The sequence below is a fragment of the Chiloscyllium plagiosum genome, unplaced genomic scaffold, assembly GCF_037043375.1.
Source record: "Chiloscyllium plagiosum isolate Xiang-an unplaced genomic scaffold, Cpla_swu_hap1 HiC_scaffold_26, whole genome shotgun sequence".
In the NCBI taxonomy this organism is placed as follows: Eukaryota; Metazoa; Chordata; class Chondrichthyes; order Orectolobiformes; family Hemiscylliidae; genus Chiloscyllium; species Chiloscyllium plagiosum.
The window spans coordinates 56109488-56130723 of NW_028270164.1; the positions used below are offsets into that span (position 1 = coordinate 56109488).

The following is a 21236-nucleotide window of genomic DNA, read 5'->3' on the forward strand; positions in this document are numbered from 1 at the left end:
TACATATTAACCAGGGAAGGGCATTTCCATTTTTTTCCCACCTTAGACTTCTTTTTCATAAGTTGGGGTCTGTTTTAAGGGGCTCCTGAAACATTTGGCATTAGGCATTACACCTTTAGATTAGGGTGGCAGGCAGTTTGAATAGGGACCACAAGCATGAAGAGCAATTCATTTTTTTTTAAATGCCTAGAGCATTCTAACTCTGTTCTCCAACACTGTCCTTCATTTTAATTACACACTTCCTCACCACCTTCTTCCCCCTACCCAGGTGTATTGTTTGCATGTGTTTCCTCTCTGACAGCCAACCTATTTTCAATATCCACATCTATCAGTAGCACCTATGTTGTACAGAATTCATTATCACTCCCTTTGTGCTCTAGCACCCTCACCATCTGTTTCACTCCTTCTGCTCCCTTTCTAATAACACTAAAACCATTATTTTCTAGTTCTGAAGAAGGGACATGGGGTCTGATGCATTAATCCTGCTCTAGCTCCACAGATGCTGCCAGACCTGCCGAATTTTTCCAGCAATTTATGATTTTGTTTCCATTATTTTCTAGTTCTGTTCAGTTCTGAAGAAGTCATGAGGTTTTAAATGTTAGCTGTTGCTGTTCATAGATGCTGTCAGACCTGCTGAGTTTCTCCTTCACTTTGTTTTTATTTCAGATTTCCAGCCTCTGCAGTATTTTATGTTGTGGATGTAGGTTTGCTCGCTGAGCTGGAGGGTTCGTTTTCAGACATTTCAGCATCATATTAGGTAACATCAGTGAGCCTCCAAATGAGGCACTAGTGGTGTAGCCCGCTTTCTATTTATGTGTTTCGGTTTCCTTGGGTTGGTGATGTCATCTCCTGTGGTGACATCATTTCCAATAGTGGTGTCATTTCCTGTTCTTTTTCTCTGGGAGTGGTAAATGGGATCCAACTCTATTTGTTGATAGAGTTTTGGTTGGAATGCCATGCCTCTAGGAATTCTCACATATGTCTCTGTTTGGCTTGTCCTAGGTTGGATGTGTTGTCCCAGTTGAAGTGGTGTCCTTCCTCATCTGTATGTAAGGATACTAGTGAGAGTGGGTCAGGTCTTTTTGGGGCTAGCTGATGGCTAGTTTTCTGCCTGTTTGTCTCGCTACCTGGAACACCAACGCACAGATTGGCCAAGGAGCTACATCAAAGACTAAAAGACTTAGTAGAAAACTCACGCTACTCCATCCATGCCACCCACGAATTCCTGAAGACCATCAAAGACACCAAGATAGAAGAGGATGAAATAATGGTCCCCTTTGACGTAACAGCCCTGTTCATATCCATCAACTCAACCTGGGCAAGAAAACACTGACTACATTATTAGAAGAACCAAAGACACATATACCAAACACCACCAAATTCATCAGCAGGACAGTATCATTAAGCTAGTGGACCTATGCCTTACCACCCACTTCACCTTCAACAACAAAACCTACAGACAATCCAACAGAGCATCCATAGGATCTCTGATATTAGGGTTCTTAGGAGAGGTAGTAATGCAGAGACTTGAATAAACAGCTCTGCCAACCATCCAACCCAAACTTTGGGTCTGCTACGTGGATGACACCTTTATCATCACTAAACAAAACAAATTAAGGAAACATTCGGGACCATCAATAATATCCTTACATGCATAAAATTCATTAAAGAGGAGGAAAACAACAATAAACTGCCATTCCTAGATGTCGCAGGAGAATGAACAGTCAATGGGGAGTTTCAAACCAGTGTCTACAGGAAAACAACACATATGGACCAAATATTGAATGACAGAAGCAATCATCCCAACATCCACCAATAAGCTGCATTAGAACATTATTTCAACAAGCCAACACACACTGCAGCACAGAGGAACTATGCAGAACAGAGGAAAATCACCTATGCAGTGTATTCAAAAAGAATGAGTACCCAGTGAACACAGTCTGCTGATTTCTGAGCAACAAACCCAAACAAGTAGACAAAACACGTCCAGAAACCCTAGCCACTCTCCCCTACATCAAAGACATCTTGGAAATGACTGCCAGACTACTCAGACCCCTTGGCATCATGGTAGCCACAAACCCACCAACACACTAAAACAACAGCTACTGAACTTAAAAGACCCTATACAGACAACAAGCAAAACTAATGTCATTTACAAAATACCTTGCAAGAACTATAACAAACACTACATTGGAGAAACAGGCAGAAAACTAGCCACCAAGATACATGAACATCAACTAGCCCCAAAAAGACCTGACCCACTCTCACTAGTATCCTTACATACAGATAAGGAAGGACACCACTTCAACTGGGACAACACATCCAACCTAGGACAAGCCAAACAGAGACAAATGTGAGAATTCCAACCAAAACTCTATCAACTAATAGAGTTGGATCCCATTTACCACCCCTAGAGAAAAAGAACAGGAAATGACATCACCATAGGAAATGATGTCACCACAGGAGATGACAACACTAACCCAAGGAAACCCAAACATATAAATAGAAAGCAGGCTACAACACCAGTGCTTCTTTCGGAAGCTCACTGAAGATGTTACCTAGTATGGTGATGAAATGTTTGAAAACGAACCTCCAGCTCATTGAGCAAACCCACGTCCAGAACCTCAACCTGACCTACAAATCTTCGCAAAACTCGCTAGTATTTTATGTAGTGGTATTCCCATGAATCACAGTTGCAGTAGTGGTATTCCCATGAATCTGTTGTCCTTAGCCTTCTAGGTGTTTGAGACTGAGGGTTGATGAGGGGAGTAAACAATGAAAGTGTTGAGTGGGGTGCTAAACAAGCAGGTTGTTTTGTGCTGGGTGATGTCAACTTTCTTGTGTTGCTGACATGCTCTCATCCAAGCAAGTGGAGAATGTTCCATTACGTTCCTGATTTGTGCCATGTTGTTAGTGGGCAGGTATTCAGGAGACAGGAGGTGAGTTACCTCAAATCTTTGTAGCCTCAAACCTGTGTTGTACTATAGCATGTACCATATATACTCGAGTAATAGTCGATCTCATGTAAAAGTTGATCCCCTATTTCTGGCCAAATAACCTGAAATTTTCCACACATCTATTGTAAAAGTCAACCCTAATTCTTCACAGATAACATCTCAACATTTATGAGTCAGTATCCCGGCCGTCACATTCCGCTCCAGCTTTTCAGTCTGTCGTTTGTTCCTCTCTGCTCCAGATCTTCCAGTCCACTGGCTGTTGTGCACCATTCTGGGCTTTCAGAATTACCATAATTCATTGTTTAGTTTTCTTTATTCATTCAGAGATCAGTTGGGCTTCTAATGATATGGTATGAATTTTGATGGGCATGAATTTCAGCCCCTCAAAAGTAGTATCCATTTAATAGCAACCCCATAAATTTAACCTTAAAAAGCAGTCAAAAAATTTGACTACTACTTGAATATATACTGTATATGTTAGTATAGCTAGTTCTTGGTCGGTGGTAACCCTAGAATGTTAGTCAGTTATTCAGTAATGCTGATGCCAATAAATGTCAAGGATTACAGTTCATTATCACTTTTTGGAGATAGACACTTGTGAGCATGCTTTATGTGAGGCAGGTAGTAGGAAAATCAGACCCATCATGTTTTTGGGAGAGGCCAATGCCTACAAATGTAAGTTTTTAATGATGGTACTGAATTAGTTGATACATAAAAGCAATCAAATTTTGAAATTGATCATTCCTCATCCTTACTTCAATCATTAGAAATCTCGGTTATTGTGAATTGGGCATTTTCTTTCAAGTATTTTGTGTAGTTTAATAGATTCTTGGGGGAAGTTTACCCTTTCAGATTGAAGTCCACTGTAAATCTATATGTGAATATTTATCATAAGTATGTATATGAATGCGACTCAAAATCATTATTGGAGCTAAGAATTATTATGGGGTGGTACAGTGGCTCAGTGATTATTACTGCTGCCTCACAGTGCCAGGGACCCGGGTTTAATTCCAGCCTCAGGCAACTGTTGTGTGGAGTTTGCACATTCTCCCCTTGTCTGCATGGGTTTCCTCCAGATGCTTTGGTTTCCTCCCACAGTCCAAAAATGTGCAGATTAGGTAGATTGGCCATGCTAAATTGCACATAGTATTCAGGGACGTTTAGGCTAGGTACATTAGTCAAGGGTAAATGTATAGTAATAGGGCAGGGGAATGGGTCTGAGTGGCTTACTCTTTGGAGGGTCAGTGTGGATTTGTTGAGCCGAAGGGCCTGTTTCCACACTGTAGGGATTCTGTGAATTATGAACAAGAAGTTCAAAGTTTGTGAGAAGATTTGTAGCTCGGGTGCTCGTTGCTGTGGTTCTGTTCGCCGAGCTGGAAGTTTTTGTTGCAAACGTTTCGTCCCCTGTCTAGGTGACATCCTCAGTGCTTGGGAGCCTCCTGTGAAGCGCTTCTGTGGTGTTTCCTCCAGCATTTATAGTGGCCTGTTCCTGCCGCTTCCGGTTGTCAGTTTCAGCTGTCCGCTGTAGTGGCCGGTATATTGGGTCCAGGTCGATGTGTTTGTTGATGGAGTTTGTGGATGAGTGCCATGCTTCTAGGAATTCCCTGGCTGTTCTTTGTTTGGCTTGCCCTATAATGGTAGTGTTGTCAACTGGGACAACATTACCATTATAGGGCAAGCCAAACAAAGAACAGCCAGGGAATTCCTAGAAGCATGGCACTCATCCACAAACTCCATCAACAAACACATCGACCTGGACCCAATATACCGGCCACTACAGCGGACAGCTGAAACTGACAACCGGAAGCGGCAGGGACAGGCCACTATAAATGCTGGAGGAAACACCACAGAAGCACTTCACAGGAGGCTCCCAAGCACTGAGGATGTCACCTAGACAGGGGACGAAACGTTTGCAACAAAAACTTCCAGCTCGGCGAACAGAACCACAGGAACAAGAAGTGTGCACACTATAAGAAGGATGTGATTGGTCTAAGGAAGATGCAGAGAGATTCACCAGGATGTTTTCTGGGTTGGGGTGTTTCAGTTAAGAAGGAAGACTAGATAAGTTGGGATTGTTTTTCTTAGAGCAGAGAAGGCTGAAGGTGAACCTGATGGCGGAATACAAATCATGAGGGGCATAGATAGGAAGAAACTTCTCCACTTAGTCGAGCAGTGAATAACCAGGGGTTAAGGTGAGGGCCATAAGGTTAAGAGGGGACTTAAAAAACAACTTTTTTCATCCAGTGAGTAGTATCTGGAACACACTGCCTGAAAGAGTGGTAGAGGTAGTAACAATCACAACATTATTTTTGTGAACACTTAGAACGCCAAAGCAAACAGGATTATGGGCTAAATTCTGGAAAATGGGATGAGGGTTTATAATTGTTTGAGGACCAGTGCAGACACAATGGGCCAAGGGCCTCTTTCCATGTTGCAAAACCTTATGACTATGACTCTTGCACTTTTCATAACCATAGGACATTCCAAATCTCTTTAAAGCCACCTGAGTATCGTTTGAATCATTATGATATAAGAAATGCAACAGCCAATTTGCCACTCTGTTGTAATGCTAATTGAAGAAAAAAAAGTTATTCTCTGCTTCTGACAAATATTTATCCCTCGAAGTATGGGATATTTTAATTTATCTCAACTTGAGAGGAAACTTGTGGTCTCAGTTTAACATTTCACATGAACATTGGCAGCTCTGGACACTGCAGCACTCCCTTAATACTGCACTGGAATGTCAAATTGGATTGTTTTACTCAAGACCTGAGTGGAACTTGAACATGCAACTTATTAACTCAGAGGCAAGATTACGACCAGTTCTAAGTGAGGGTCTCCAATTTGTTATGTTTCCATATGGGATGCCCCAAATGGTAATGCTCTTGGGTGAGGAAGTATGAGCGGCTCATCTTTTTTACTCAACCTCTCCCTAACTGGGCACAGCAAGGTTAATTTTAAAAGTATCCCATATCCCATTTCCAGCCCAGATGTATTGTTTTAAAAGCAATTAATTTAACCATGCTTATTGAATTAAAGACGGAGTGAGTTTATTAGCTACTGAAATGAACAAAAATACAATAACTATGACATACGTAAGACATAGTTTGCGGACGTAGACCATTCAACCCATCAGGTCTCTTTTGCCATTCAAGAGATAATGGTTAATCTGATAATCGTCAACTCCATTGTCACCATAATCCTTAATTCCTTTATCGATTAAGAATGTGTATCTCAAGCTTGAATATACATAATGACCCAGCTTCAACAGCCTCCTACAGAAAAGAATTCCTCAGATTCACTACCCTCCGAGAGAAGAAATTCTGTATTAAATGTGTGATCCCTTATTCTGAGACCTCTTATTCTGAGATTTTCCCACAAGAAGAAACCACCTCTCTCAGTCTATCCTAGCAAGTACATAGAACATAGAACATTACAGCGCAGTACAGGCCCTTCGACCCTCGATGTTGCACCGACCTGTCGTACCAATCTGAAGCCCATCTAACCTACACTATTCCATGTACGTCCATATGCTTGTCCAAAGACGACTTAAATGTACTTAAAGTTGGTGAATCTACTACCATTGCAGGCAAAGCATTCCATACCCTTTCTACTCTCTGAGTAAAGAAACTACCTCTGACATCTGTCCTATATCTATAACCCCTCAATTTAAAGCTATGTCCCCTCGTGCTCGCCGTCACCTTACTTGGAAAAAGGCTCTTACTGTCTACCCTATCTAACCCTCTGATTATCTTATATGTCTCTATTAAGTCACCTGGAAATGTGTTGCTGGAAAAGCGCAGCAGGTCATTCCTGAAGAAGGGCTTATGCCCGAAACGTCGATTCTCCTGTTCCCTGGATGCTGCCTGACCTGCTGCGCTTTTCCAGCAACACATTTCCAGCTCTGATCTCCAGCATCTGCAGACCTCACTTTCTCCTCTATTAAGTCACCTCTCAACCTTCTTCTCTCTAACGAAAACAGCCTCAAGTCCCGCAGCCTTTCCTCGTAAGACCTTCCCTCCATACCAGGCAACATCCGAGTAAATCTCCTCTGCACCCTTTCCAAAGCTTCCACATCCTTCTTATAATGCGGTGACCAGAACTGTACACAATACTCCAAGTGCAGCCGCACCAGAGGTTTGTACAGCTGCAGCATAACCTCATGATTCCGGAACTCGATCCCTCTATTAATAAAAGCTAAAACACTGTATGCCTTCTTAACAACCCTGTCTACCTGGGTGGCAACTTTCAAGGATCTGTGTACATGGACACTGAGATCTCGCTGCTCATCTACACTACCAAGAATCTTACCATTAGCCTAGTACTTTGCATTCCGGTTACTCTGACCAAAGTGAATCACCTCACACTTGTCCGCATTAAACTCCATTTGCCACCTCTCAGCCCAGCTCTGCAGCTTATCTATGTCTCTCTGTAACCTACAACATCCTTCGTCACTATCCACAACTCCACCGACCTTAGTGTCATCTGCAAATTTACTAACTCACCCTTCTACACCCTCATCCAGGTCGTTTATAAAAATGATGAACAGCAGTGGACCCAACACCGACCCTTGCGGTACACCACCAGTAACTGGACTCCAGGATGAACATTTCCCATCAACCACCACCCTCTGTCTTCTTTCAGCAAGCCAATTACTGATCCAAAGTGCTATATCTCCCACAATCCCATTCCTCCGCATTTTGTACAATAGCCTACTGTGGAGAACCTTATCGAATGCCTTGCTGAAATCCATATGCACCACATCAACCGGTATACTCTCATCTACCTGTTTGGTCACCTTCTCAAAGAACTCAATAAGGTTTGTGAGGCACGACCTACCCTAAACCAAACCGTGCTGACTATCCCTAATCAAATTATTCTTTTGTAGATGATTATAAATCCTATCTCATAACCTTTTCCAATACTTTACCAACAACTGAAGTAAGGCTCACTGGTCTATAATTACCAGGGTTGTCTCTACTCCACTTCTTGAACAGGGGAACCACATTTGCTATTCTCCATTCTTCTGGCACTATTCCTGTAGACAGTGCCAAAGGCTCGGCAATCTCCTCCCTGGCTTCCCAGAGCATCCTAGGATAAATCCCATCCGCCCAGGGGACTTATCTATTTTCACACTCTGCATGATTTCTAATACCTCTTCCTTGTGAACCTCGATCCCACCTAGTCTAGTAGTGTGTATCTCAGTATTCTCCTCGACAACATTGTCGTTTTCTAGAGGAATACTGTCGAAAAATATTCATTTAGTGCTTCCCCTATCTCCTCTGACTCCACACACAACTTCCCACTACTATCCTTGATTGGCCCTAATCTTACTCTCGTCATTCTTTTATTCCTTAAATACCTATAGAAAGCCTTAGGGTTTACCCTGATCCTATCCGCCAACAATTTCTCATGTCTCCTCCTGGCTCTTCTGAACTCTCTCTTTAGGTCTTTCCTGGCTACCTTGTAACCCTCAAGCGCCCTGACTGAGCCTTCACATCTCATCCTAACATAAGCCTTCTTCTTCCCCTTGACCAGAAATTCCACTTCCCACAGCTCCCACACTCCACAGCTTCCTCCCTGCCTGACAAGTACATACTTATCTAGGATACACAGGAGCTTTTCCTTGAATAAGATCCACATTTCTAATGTGCCTATCCTCTGCAGTTTCCTTCCCCATCCTATGCTTCCTAAATCTTGCCTAATCGCATCGTACTTGCCTTTCCCCCAGCTGTAACTCTTGCCCAGTGGTATACACCTATCCCTTTCTATCACTAAAGTAAACATAACAGAATTGTGATCGCTATCACCAAAGTGCTCATCTACTTCCAAGTCTAACACCTGGCCAGGCTCATTACCCAGTACCAAATCTAAAGTGGCTTCGCCCCCTGTTGGCCTGTCTACATACTGTGTCAGGAAACCCTCCTGCACACACTGGACAAAAACTGACCCATCTATAGTACTCATACTACAGTGTTCCCAGTCAATATTTGGAAAGTTGAAGTCTCCCATGACAACTACCCTGTCTCTCTCACTCCTATCGAGAATCATCTTTGCTATCCTTTCCTCTACATCTCTGGAACTATTCGGAGGTCTATAGAAAACTCCCAACAGGGTGACCGCTCCTTTCCTGTTTCTAACCTCAGCCCATACTACCTCAGTTGATGAGTCCCCAAGCATCCTTTCTGCAACTGTAATACTGTCCTTGACCAACAATGCCACACCCCCCCCCCTCTTTTACTATGTTCTCTGTTCTTACTGAAACATCTAAATCCTGGAACCTGCAACAACCATTCCTGTCCCTGCTCTATCCATGTCTCCAAAATGGCCACAACATCGAAGTCCCAGGTACCAACCCATGCTGCAAGTTCACTCACCTTATTCCGGATGCTCCTGGTGTTGAAGTAGACGCACTTCAAACCAACTTCTTGCTTGCCGGTGCCATCTTGCGTCCCTGAAATTTGATTTCGGACCTCCCTACTCTCAACCTTTTCTATACTCGAACAACAATTTTGGTTCCCATCCCCCCTGCTGGATTAGTTTAAACCCACCCCAATAGCTTTAGCGAATTTCCCCCCCAGGATATTGGTACCTCTCTGGTTCAGATGAAGACCATCCTGCTTATAGAGGTCCCACCTACCCCAGGAAGAGCCCCAATTATCCAAGAATCCAAAACCGTCCCTCCTGCACCATCCCTGTAGCCACGTGTTCAACTCCTCTCCCTCCATATTCCTTGCCTCACTAGCACGTGGCACGGGCAACAAACCAGAGAAAACAACTCTGTTCATCCTAGCTCTAAGCTTCCATCCTAGCTCCTTGAATTTCTGCCTTAAATCTCTATCTCTCTTCCTACCTATGTTGTTGGTGCCTATATGGACCACGACTTGGGGATGCTCCCCCTCCCCCTTAAGGATCCCAAAAACACGATCAGAGACATCATGAGCCCTGGCACCTGGGAGGCAACACATCAATCGTGAGTCTCTCTCGTCCCCACAGAACCTCCTATCTGTCCCCCTAACTATGGAGTCCCCAGTGACTACTGCTCTGCTCTTCTTCCCCCTTCCCTTCTGAGCAGCAGGGACAGACTCTGTGCCAGAGCCCTGTGCTCCACTGCTTTCCCCTGGTAAGTCATCCCCCCAATAGTATCCAAAACGGTATACTTATTGTTGAGGGGAATGGCCACAGGGGATCCCTGCACTGCCTGCCGGTTCCCTTTCAGTCCCCTGACTGTAACCCATCTGCCTTTTTCTTGTACCTGAGGAGTGATTACCTCCCTGTAACTCCTCTCAATAACCTCCTCTGCCTCCCGAATGATCCGAAGTTCATCCAGCTCTAGCTCCAGTTCTCTAACTGGAGTTGGGTGCACTTCCTGCAGATATAGTCAACAGGGACACTAGTGGTGACCTTTACCTCCCACATTCTGCAGGAGCAACATTCAACTGCCCTAATCTCCATTCCCACTATTCTAAATTCCCAAAGAGACTGTTGAAAAATAAGGAATAAAAAATAAACTCACTATCTTACCAATCTGGCTCACAGAACCTTTTTTTTGGTTAGAGGAGGAGTATGGGTGGGAGACACTACCCGAGTAGTGTTTTGGATAACACAACCACACAAATATATGACTTCCCACAAGTCCTTCACTCCTCCCTCGCACCTCTCGGCAAAAGTACTCGAAGAGTCTTGCCTCAATAAGGTCACCTCTCATTCTTGTAAATTCCAACGAATTTAGGCTCAACTTACTCAAACTGTCATCATAAGGCAGTCTCCCCATCCTTGGGATGAGGCTAGTAATCCTTTCATAAACTGCCCTTAGTCAGTGTATATTGGTCCAAAACTGTTCAACGGTATTCCTGCTGCACTCTGACTATTACCTAGCAAAATCTCCATTCACGCATACACATCAGAGTAGAAATGAGAGGCAAGTCCACAAAGCAGAACAAAAGTATCTGTCTTCAACTTGTCCATAACAAATAGCTCATGAATTCTTGAGGTCATTAACGTGCATCATAGAGTCATAGAGATGTACAGCACGGAAACAGACCCTTTGGTCCAACTCATCCATGCTGACCAGATATCCCAAATTAATCTAGTCCCATTTGATTGCACTGAATTTGGCAGTTTAAGATGTTATTGGAGATTCTTGATTCTGCAGTTAGCTTAAAGGAGTTTGTTCAGTTTCATTCAACAGTGGCTTTGCTGCAATCTGAGAGAGACTTGGACTGAATCCTGCATCATTTTTTGGCTAAGCCTGAGTTGTGTTGAGTTTTGTGAAGGACTTGTCACTGAGGCCTGAATAGCAAATTGTGTCACTGTATCTCACAAAACTCAAAATATCTTTGAAATAGATCTGAAGAAGGGTCACTGGACCCTGAAATGTTAACTCTGCTTTCTTTCCACAGATGCTGCCTGACATGCTGAGTTTTTCCAGCAATTTCTTACTTGTTTCTGATTTCCAGCATCCACAGTTATTTGGTGTTTTGTTTAGGGACAGATGAGACCCTCATTATCTCAGTAGCTATGGGCGATTACAGTTCAGTCTTTTTTAAATGGCATCCCCCCCTTCAAGTGTTGCTGTCTGATGTACTTTTGATATGCTTCAGATGAGATATTCCATGATTCCTATCAGGACTTGGTGTAATCCACACAAATGTTCCATGTGGCTGCTGAATTTACATTCTCAGTCAACTTTTGGCTTGTATGTCCATCATTTTACAAAAATATATAATTTGAAAGTTGCATAGACTGATAAATAATTTGGGGTTATGATCTGTTGTTGTGACTCAGTAGATATTGACATTCACTTAAGATTGATTTTTCTTTGCGTTCACTTCCAGTTAATAATTCAGTATGGCACCACATAATGTATACATCATACTCTTGTATCTCTTGCAGAACAATGAAGATGAACAGAACCTGAGCCTTGTGTCTTACTGAAACAAATTGACTATTAATTATCGATCTGTCCCCAAAAAGGACCAAGTCGGAGTTTTCAAATAATCCAATTATTTGTACTGATTTTTAAATATCTGCTGTTATTGTAATTTGCAATAATGTAAAAATTCAACGTATAACTCAAGAACTGAATCTTTTAAGGTACCTTTTTAAGAATTTTTGTAACTCTCACAGTATCTCTCATGTTGAATTATGTCCTATTTCTGCTGCAGAGGTCTCCTAGTAGTTTTTCATACCCACTTCAACACCATTTAAATTAATATAACCAACCTTTTGCATAAATCTTGAGTAGCCTTGCACAACTGTTAGCAATGGAGAAGTTGCTCACGAAATATAACAGTGCTGTACTTGCAGACTAACTTCCGAATACAGTAACTGGTGTAAATCTGAAGATGCTTCCGTTTGGTTGATGTAATAAGGGTTTATTACTTTGCAGTTACTTTACCATTTCAAAGGTAGTCTGTATTCAGGTGAGAGTAAACATTAAGGGAACTGCTGTTCTCGGTTCATAAAAGAAGTGATGTGAAGAGATATTTGTAATATAACTGAGTGAACTGTCACGTTGCTGCCCTGAGATTAAACACAGAAAAATGCTTGCAACTACCAGGAACCTCATATTGTGGCTGCCAGGTCGCATTGTGATTTATGGGCATAAACAGAAAGTATTGGCGAAACGCAACAGGTTTGGTAGCATCTGTGAAGAGAGAAGCAGTTAATGTTTCACATCTAATGTGACTCCTCTTTGGAATTGAAGGGGGCTAGAAAAGTGATGGGTCTTATACAGCAGAAAAAAGGAAGAGTAATTGGAAGAGATGATAAAGGTTTCCCAAGGTCCAGCATCTGCAGAGCTTTGTTTTTATCCTATTGAGGTTTACATTCTTTGATTCAGCATGGAGTTATCAAAATCCAAGTCTCCTGTGCCTGATCTTTTAAATTATATAGTTTTTAATGTATTCTTTTATGCATTGTGTGCATCAGTAGCATTTGTTGTCCATTCCAAATTGCCCTTGAGCAGAGGGGTTGATTGGGCAAATTCAGAGGGCATTTAAGAATGACCTGCATTGTTGTAGATCAGGAATCTTGTGTAAGCAAGACTGGGTAAGGAAAATAAGTTTCCTTCCCTAAAAAAAATTGATGATTTGTCATCACCGTTACTGAGACTAGATTTCAGGCCCAAATTTATTTATTGAATTTAAATTCCACCAGCTGTTCTGGTGAGAACCTGTGGGCTCCATCTGTGTCTTGATTTGCTACAGAGATCACAAGGAGAGCATGTGCTATAGGTGCCAGAGAGAACATGGCATCATGGAGGGATTGGACTACAATTCCTTAGAGAAGGAAGGGTGTGAAAACACACCTTTAGTTTTTCAAGGTAGCAAATGGCAGCATGATGCATTGCTCTATAATGGGGTACATCACAAAAAAAGCACTCTTCAGGAATTGTCTACATTCATCATTCTGTAGCAAAGCAGGACTAGGAATATGACCCTTTCGGATTGAAGCCACTTTGACATTGTAACTCTTTCCTTGGCTGATGGAGAACTTATGAAATGTGATACAGACTCTGTTGGTACTTTTGGACCTAGTTTACAATGAAAACAACATGTATTTAGGTAGTCCTTAGATATCTCAAGTTGCTGCGCTGAAATTTGATTATTGTCAAAATCTGACATGTAGCTTCATTAGGAACTAAATGGACAGGAACAAAATATTGTGAACAATGTAAATTTGGAGGATAGTCTTAAGGAAGGACAAGCTAAAAAGATAACATTTATGGAGGGAATTCCAAATACCCTTATGGATGCTTACGGCACAGCTGCTAGTAGTGGTGGGATGAAAATTGGAGGTGAACTCAAGGACAAAATTAAATGAATGCAGAGTATTGAGGTTGTATGTCTGATAAGGCTGCAGAAATAATTGTGAAGGGGGATTTGAACACAAAATGAATATTTTTTAGCTTCACCTGTAATGAACTATGTAGTTCTTCTGTGAATTACCCCATCAGTATTTTGCATGTTCCTTTGTAAAAATGAACATGTGAGTGATTCTTCCCATTTCAGCAGGGCACGAAGTCAGGCAGGTTAACAACATAATAATGCAATACTTGATCATGTCTTTACCGAACAGCCCTGAGGAATATTTACTCCTCTAGGTTTTTCTTTGAATTGAAAGCTTGCAGCAGGTAAGCTGTCACTGATATTGGAAAATAAGTGGTTTAGAAACATTCCAGTTATAAAAAATAGAGGCAAGACCCAGCCCAGATGTAAAGCACCATAAAGCTACATTTTTTTTTATTTTTGTGATGTTATGTGCCCATTTTGTAAATTGTAACACTGGTTAAAATACAATGTAATGCTGTAGCACTTGCAGCAAGTTATCACTAGCACCTAATGGAATTTCAAAAGTATACTGGCCTGTGTCTTCACTGTCAACTGGAGTAGTACCAGATGATTGGAGGGTGGCAAATGTTATTCCCTTGTTCAAGAAAAGGAATAGGGATAATTCTGGGCATTACAGACCAGTCAGTCTTATGTCGATGGTGGATAAATTATTGGAGGGAATTCTGAGATTTATGATTATTTGGAAAAGCATAGCTTGATGAGAGCATGGTGGCTCAGTGGGGGTGGCACAGTGGCTCAGTGGTTAACACTGCTGCCTCACACCACCAGGTTTGATTGCAGCCTTGGGCGACTATCCGTGTGGAGTTTGCACATTCTCCGCATGTCTGTGCGGCTTTTCTCCAGGCGCTCCAGTTTTCCCCCACAGTCCAAAGATGTACAGGTTGTAGTGGGCGGCACAGTGGCACAATGGTTAGCACTGCTGCCTCACAGTGCCAGAGACCCGGGTTCATTTCCCACCTCAGGCGACTATCTGTGTGGAGTTTGCACATTCTCCCCGTGTCTGCATGGGTTTCCTCCGGGTGCTCCGGTTTCCTCCCACAGTCCAAAAATGTGCAAGTTAGGTGAATTGGCCATGCTAAATTGCCCGTAGTGTTAGGTGAAGGGGTAAATGTAGGGGAATGGGTCTGGGCAGGTTGCACTTCGGTGGGTCGGTGTGGACTTGTTGGGCTGAAGGACCTGTTTCCACACAGTAAGTAATCTAATCTTATCTAATCTAAGGTTAGGTAAATTGGCCAAGCTAAATTGCCCGTAGTGTTCAGGGATGTGTAGGTTAGGTGCATTAGACAGGGGAAATGTGAGTAATAGGGTCAGGGAATGGGTCTCTGGGTAGGATACTCTTTGGAGGGTCAGTGTGGATCTGTTGGACCAAATGATCTGTTTCCACACTATAGGGATTTTATGATTCTATGAGATAGTCAGCATGGCTTTGTGAGGGGCAGGTCATGCCTCACAAGCCTTATTGAGTTCTTTGAGGATGTGACAAAACATATTGATGAAGGTATAGCAGTGGATGTGGTGTACGTGGATTTTAGCAAGGCGTTTGATAAGGTTCCCCCCGGTAGGCTCATTCAGAGAGAAAGGAGGCATGGGATATAGTGAAATTTGTCTGTCTGGATATAGAATTGGCTGGCCCATAGAAGACAGAGGGTGGTCGTAGATGGAAAGTATTCAGCCTGGAGCTTGGTGATCAGTGGTGTTCCATGGGGATCTGTTCTGGGACCTCTGCTGTTTGTGATTTTTATAAATGACTTGGGTGAGGATGTGAAAGGGTGGGTTAGTAAGTTTGTCGATGACACGAAGGTTGATGGAGTTGTGGATAGTGTGGAGGACTGTTGTAGGTTGCAACGGGACATTGACAGGATGCAGAATTGGACCGAGAAGTGGCAGATGGAGTTCAACTTGGAAAAGTGTGAAGTGATTCATTTTGAAAGGTTGAATTTGAATGCAGATTACAAGGTTAAAGGTAAGATTCTTGGCAGTGTAGAGGAACAGAGGGATCTTGGGGCCCACAACCATAGATCCCTCAAAGTTGCCACCCAAGTTGATATGGTTGTTAAGAAGGCATATGGGGTGTTGGCTTTCATTAGCAGAGGATTGAGTTTAAAAGCTGTGAGGTTATGCTGCAGCTCTATAAAGCCCTGGTTAGACCACACCTTGAAATATTGTGTTCAGTTCTGGTCGCCTCTTCATAGGAAGGACGTGGAAGCTTTAGAGAGGGTGCAGAGGAGATTTACCAGGATGCTGTATGGACTGCAGGGCATGTCTTATGAAGAAAGGCTGAGGGAGCTAGAGCTTTTCTCATTGGAGCAAAGATTTCTCCCAGGGCAGAAATGTCTATAATGAGGGGACAGACTTTTAAGGTATTGAAGAAAGGTTTAGGGCAGATGTCAGAGGTTGCTTCTTTACACAGAGAGTGGTAGGTACATGGAATGCACTGCCACCAGTGGTAGTAGAGTCGGATATATTAAGGACATTTAAGTAACTCTTGGCTAGGCACACAGGTGATAGTAAAATGTAGAGTATATTGGTTAGGTTTGATCTTAGAGTAGGATAAAATGTCAACACAATATCTAGGGCCGAAGGGCCTGTACTGTGCTGTACTGTTCTATGTTCTAAGATCTTTGACATCTGCTGATTACTGGATAGGTTCCCTGTCTCATGCTCAAGGTAAGCATAAATGATCCCTTTGCAACCCATGTCTGTGATAGATGAAACTAAAAGAACCATACATAAACTAACTAAATGGCATATATAATAAGCTAAATAATATTTCTTTGCATTTCTTGGTGTATTTTGACATCTCTGTTTTAACACAAACATCTGCCAACACAGACCTCTTGCCCTGCTGATCAAATGTGTTTTTGTATCTTGTTAGCAAGCTGGACAAATCTTTCAAGGCTTGAATCAAGCAAAAGGATGTAATGAAATGGATGACAATTGTCTTTTTACTGACTTTGAGGTTATTAAAAACAATTTGATCAATGTAGTCTCAAATGAATTATTCATTATTTCAAAATATATTTTTAGTTCACAAATGTTCAGCAAGTTAGATGGTATTTGTTGATGTTTCAAGCTGAAAACCTTTTGAATAATTGAAAGTATATTTGTGTATCATTCTCATGGATGATGCTGAAAATAATTTTTGTTTTTGAAGTATAGAGCAAAGTTGCTGGAATTATACAGTTTTGAATAATGACCAGAATTTAAGCTGAGGATGAGAAGTGTACAAATCTGAAAACTAGTGCTTCTCCAAATTGATCTCTGCCAGATATCCACACACTCAACAGGACCCTATTTATGACTCTTCACCTCACAGTATGGCCAATGGGATATGTGGGCACTCAACCCAAGTTAAATTAATGAGTATGCAAGCATAGATTCCATGGATCATATTTGAGATGAATACTTACACAGGGATGTTTTTACTACTTTGAAGCTCAGCTGTGTGTTAAATAGGGCTATTGACTTCAGCTTGAATCAATTTTTTTTTAAATGCTATTATCTTGATACACAAATATGTGCTATTTTCTGCACACCTTTATCAAAAGATTGTGCATGTTTTTTTTGTAAAGGCTTTATCTCTGAAGTCAATGGAGTATCAAATTGTTTGAGATATTCAGGTGACCAGCCTGAACCTACTAAACTTTTAGCAGGTATGTTAGGTTGTATTAGCTATACTGATTCAAACTAGGGTGATTTGTAGAATTCCTACAGTGTGGAAACAGGCCATTCGGCCAACAAGTCCACATCAACCCTCCAAAGAGCATCCCACCCTATCCCTGAAACTCCCATTGCCAACACATGCCTGAATGCTATGGGAAATTTAGTATGGCCAATCCACCTAACCTGCACATCTTTGGACTCTGGCAGGAAACCAGAGCACCCAGAGAAAACCCACACAGACACTAGGAGAGTGTGTAATCTCCACATAGACAGTTGCTGCGGGTAGAATTGAACCCAGGTCCCTGGCACTGTGAGAGAATAGTGCTGACCACTGAGCCACCATGCTGCTCCAATTGTAATTGAGCAAATAGTGGTTTCATTTCTTTGGTAAAACAGGCCTGGTTAGTCTGTTACTTTTTATGTTCCTAAAAGGAAAATATGTGTACATTTCAGTCCTCATCTGGCAAGTTCAATATCGAGTTTGTTTTTAAGACTTGTACTGTTTGTGCTATACTGCATCAAAAATGCTTAAAGATCCCAGTAGAAACTAAAAACCATTGTCAACCTTTCCCTCCATCTGATAATTGTAGCACTCTGACCTTTAGCCTTTAAAAGTGATTAATTCAATTCAGCAGATGACTCAACCATCTTTTAAAGATTTACGTCCCCTTTTGTGTAATTTATTATACTCCTTTGTTCACTTATAAAACATGAGAGAAATCAAAACTAGACTTTTAATGAAAATAGTTGCTGATAAATCTTCAGAAATGTGTTCTTTATTTATAAATATTATTAATTTCTGGATTATCATGAAGTGAATTAGTGTATCAAGCTCATTTGAATAGAGAAGCACAGTGGATTAATGGTGGGATCTGTTTATTACCCAAAAGCATGATGTCAGTTTACACATAAGCCCTGTTGACTCCACACCTGCTCCAATACCATCTGTCTGCCTGTCTCTGAAATATGTCCTGTAGCAACAAGTTTTTTCACAATGATAAAGAAGCTGCAGCCACCTTATTTCTTGAATCTGGACCAAAATGATTCTGCATCTGACTGAGAAAGGTAGTTAGGAACATTAGGTTCATCGGTCAACTTTAAAGGCTATATCCAGTTGGCTTCTATAATTGCTACTACTCGGCCAGTGTTCCCCACAATTACTTCACTGTCTTTCTCAATGCTGCTGATACTGATTTTTTTTTAAACAGCTTCAGGGCCACTCTTCCATTCCTAATTGTGGCAAAATTCAAAATGATATTCCTTCCCCACTGAAAGTTGTACTCTAGTTCATCATCACTAAGATTTGGTTTATTCGAGAGAAGTAATTTTAAGCTTAGAATCAGTCCCCAAGCTATAGGTTGCTAACGCTGATGTATTCCTTAAGATTTGATCACATGAAAACAACCAGCATTTTCCTGTACCTTTAAAATAATGTCATAAAATGCCTCAAGGCATTTCACATGAGTATCATCAAAAACCCTCTAACACTAATCCACATATGGAGATTTGGACAGGTGGGGTTTAGATCAGAGTGGTGCTGGAAAAGCACAGCAGGTCAGGCAGCATTCGAGGAGCAGGAAAATCGACATTTTGGGCAAAGGCTCTTCATCAGGAATAGAGGCAGGAATTATTGATCCGTTGCTCCCGATGCAGTCTCCTCTACATTGGGGAGACTGGATGCTTCCTCACAGAGCGCTGCAGGTCCTGGACCTCCTCCACCGCCACTCCCTCACCACCCGACGCCTAGAGGAAGAATGCCTCATCTTCCGCCTCGGAACACTTCAATCCCAGGGCATCAATGTGGACTTCACCAGTTTCCTCATTTTCCCTCCCCCCACCTTACCTCAGTTTCAACCTTCCAGTTCTGCACTGTCCTCATGATCTGTCCTACCTGCCAATCTCCCTTCCCACCTATCTACCCACCCCCCTGACCTATCACCTCCATCCCCACTCCCATTGTACTCTCTGCTACCTTCCCCCACCCTTCTCTCTGACCTATCACCTCCATCCCCATCCCCATTCACCTATTGTACTCTTTGCTACCTTCTCCCCAGCTCCCACCCCCCCGACCCCCCAATTTATCTCTCCACCGTGGAGGCTTCCTGCCTCTATTCCTGATTAAAGGCCTTTGCCCGAAACGTCAATTTTCCTGCTCCTCGGATGCTGCCTGACCTGCTGTGCTTTTCCAGCGCCACTTTGATCTAAACTCTGGTTTCCAGCATCTGCAGTCCTCACTGTTGCCGATTTGCTCAGGTGTCCAATCGCTTGGTTAAAGATGTAGGTTTTACTGATCATCTTGGAGGAGAGCAAAATAATCAGGCAAAAAGGCTTAAGGGGGATATTCTGGGGCTGCCAAGAAAACATGGTTGATCATTAGAGAATGATTAAAATCAGGGATATGAAATCATTGCATGACATTTAGTCAGTCACTGGACATTATCCCCTGTTGCTACATTTGACTACACTTATCTTAGTTTAATGTCGAAGCATCAATAGTCCATTGTAAAATATTTTGATTTTCTGTTTCATAGTGGGAAAAATACTAACTCGCAAATTAAAGGAAAAACAGAGGATTAGAAATATATAAATGCTATTTGGCTCTCTGATCTTTCTGCACCACTAACTGTAATATGAGACACTACTGAGGTGCTATTTATACAATAAAAATATCAAAAGTAAATTACTAAATGATTTTCCTATGACTTTCGTGCAGTCTCTAATTCATAGCAAATGGTACAAATAGTAAAATCAAATCAAGGAGCTGATACTCAGTCTTCAAATGCCTGTCTATTAAAAATTGACTGTTCGAACATGTTCAGATGACCTATTTTTTAATAATTCATCTACTTAAAGATTTTAAGACCAGCTATTGGTGGAACTTCTCGATTCAATATTCATATAACTTGCATGAAGTAAGATACAAAAAGGAAGATTTCCAAGTATTTACGTTAAGAAAGAGTAATTTTTGATGCACAAACATTTATCTCCCCCTTTCCTTACCAATCGCCTAGAGGACTCAGGTGTTATGAGCTCCCTTCAATATCTTTGTTTACAAAGCATGCTAATTGCAAGAGAGCAGCTTCTTTGTCTTCTATTCTACTACATTATTTTCTCCGTTTCACTGCTGAAGCCCTTGTGACCCTAGAAAAGCCCTTTAGGGTATGTTCACAACTCAAATAAATGTATTCTTATTCTCTATGGAAGGAGCAGCATTTATTGTCCATCCCAATGATTGCCCTAAGAAGGTGAAGGTAGGCCCAATTTTTGAATGGTTATTAACAGTTCAGTATTGGAACCTTAGAAGGCAGTTCTGCCATGAAGGTGACAGTATCTGTCCAAGTATACAACTCCAAAGGTTGAATCCAGGAATTGAGGTTTTCATAGCTGTGTAACCCACAAGAGAAATGTAGACTTTCCATCAAGTCACTGATTAGTTTTCAGGAACAAAAGTGGCATCACTTTGATCCTCAGAACTACTGAGACCAGTTGGTAGTTTCTCTAGGTCTCAGCTTTTATTTTTTAGTTGCATTTTGGGCCCCTCCCTTTCCTATCTCTGTAATCTCCTCCAGCTCCCACAACCCACTGGGAACTGCATTTCTCCAATCCTGGCCATTTGAACATCTCCAGTTTTGTTACTGCAATGTTGGCACTCATGCTTTTAGTTGCCAAGGCTCCAAGGTCTGGAATTCCTTCCCTAGGCATGCTATCCCATTTACCCACTTTAAGACTCTTCTTAAAAACTGTTTCTTTGGCCTATGTC

General features: G+C 41.9%; 1 protein-coding gene across 1 annotated transcript in view; it reads left to right on the top strand.

The window, feature by feature from the left end:
- Window positions 1–16795, top strand: part of LOC122563330 (cryptochrome-1-like) — a 97032-nt gene extending 80237 nt beyond the window's left edge. Inside the window, exon 12 of the mRNA XM_043717068.2 lies at window positions 11853–16795. Coding sequence (XP_043573003.2) covers window positions 11853–11894 — 42 coding nt within the window. The 3' untranslated portion in view covers window positions 11895–16795. The remainder of the gene's footprint in view (window positions 1–11852) is intronic.
- The last annotated feature ends 4441 nt before the right edge of the window (window positions 16796–21236 follow it).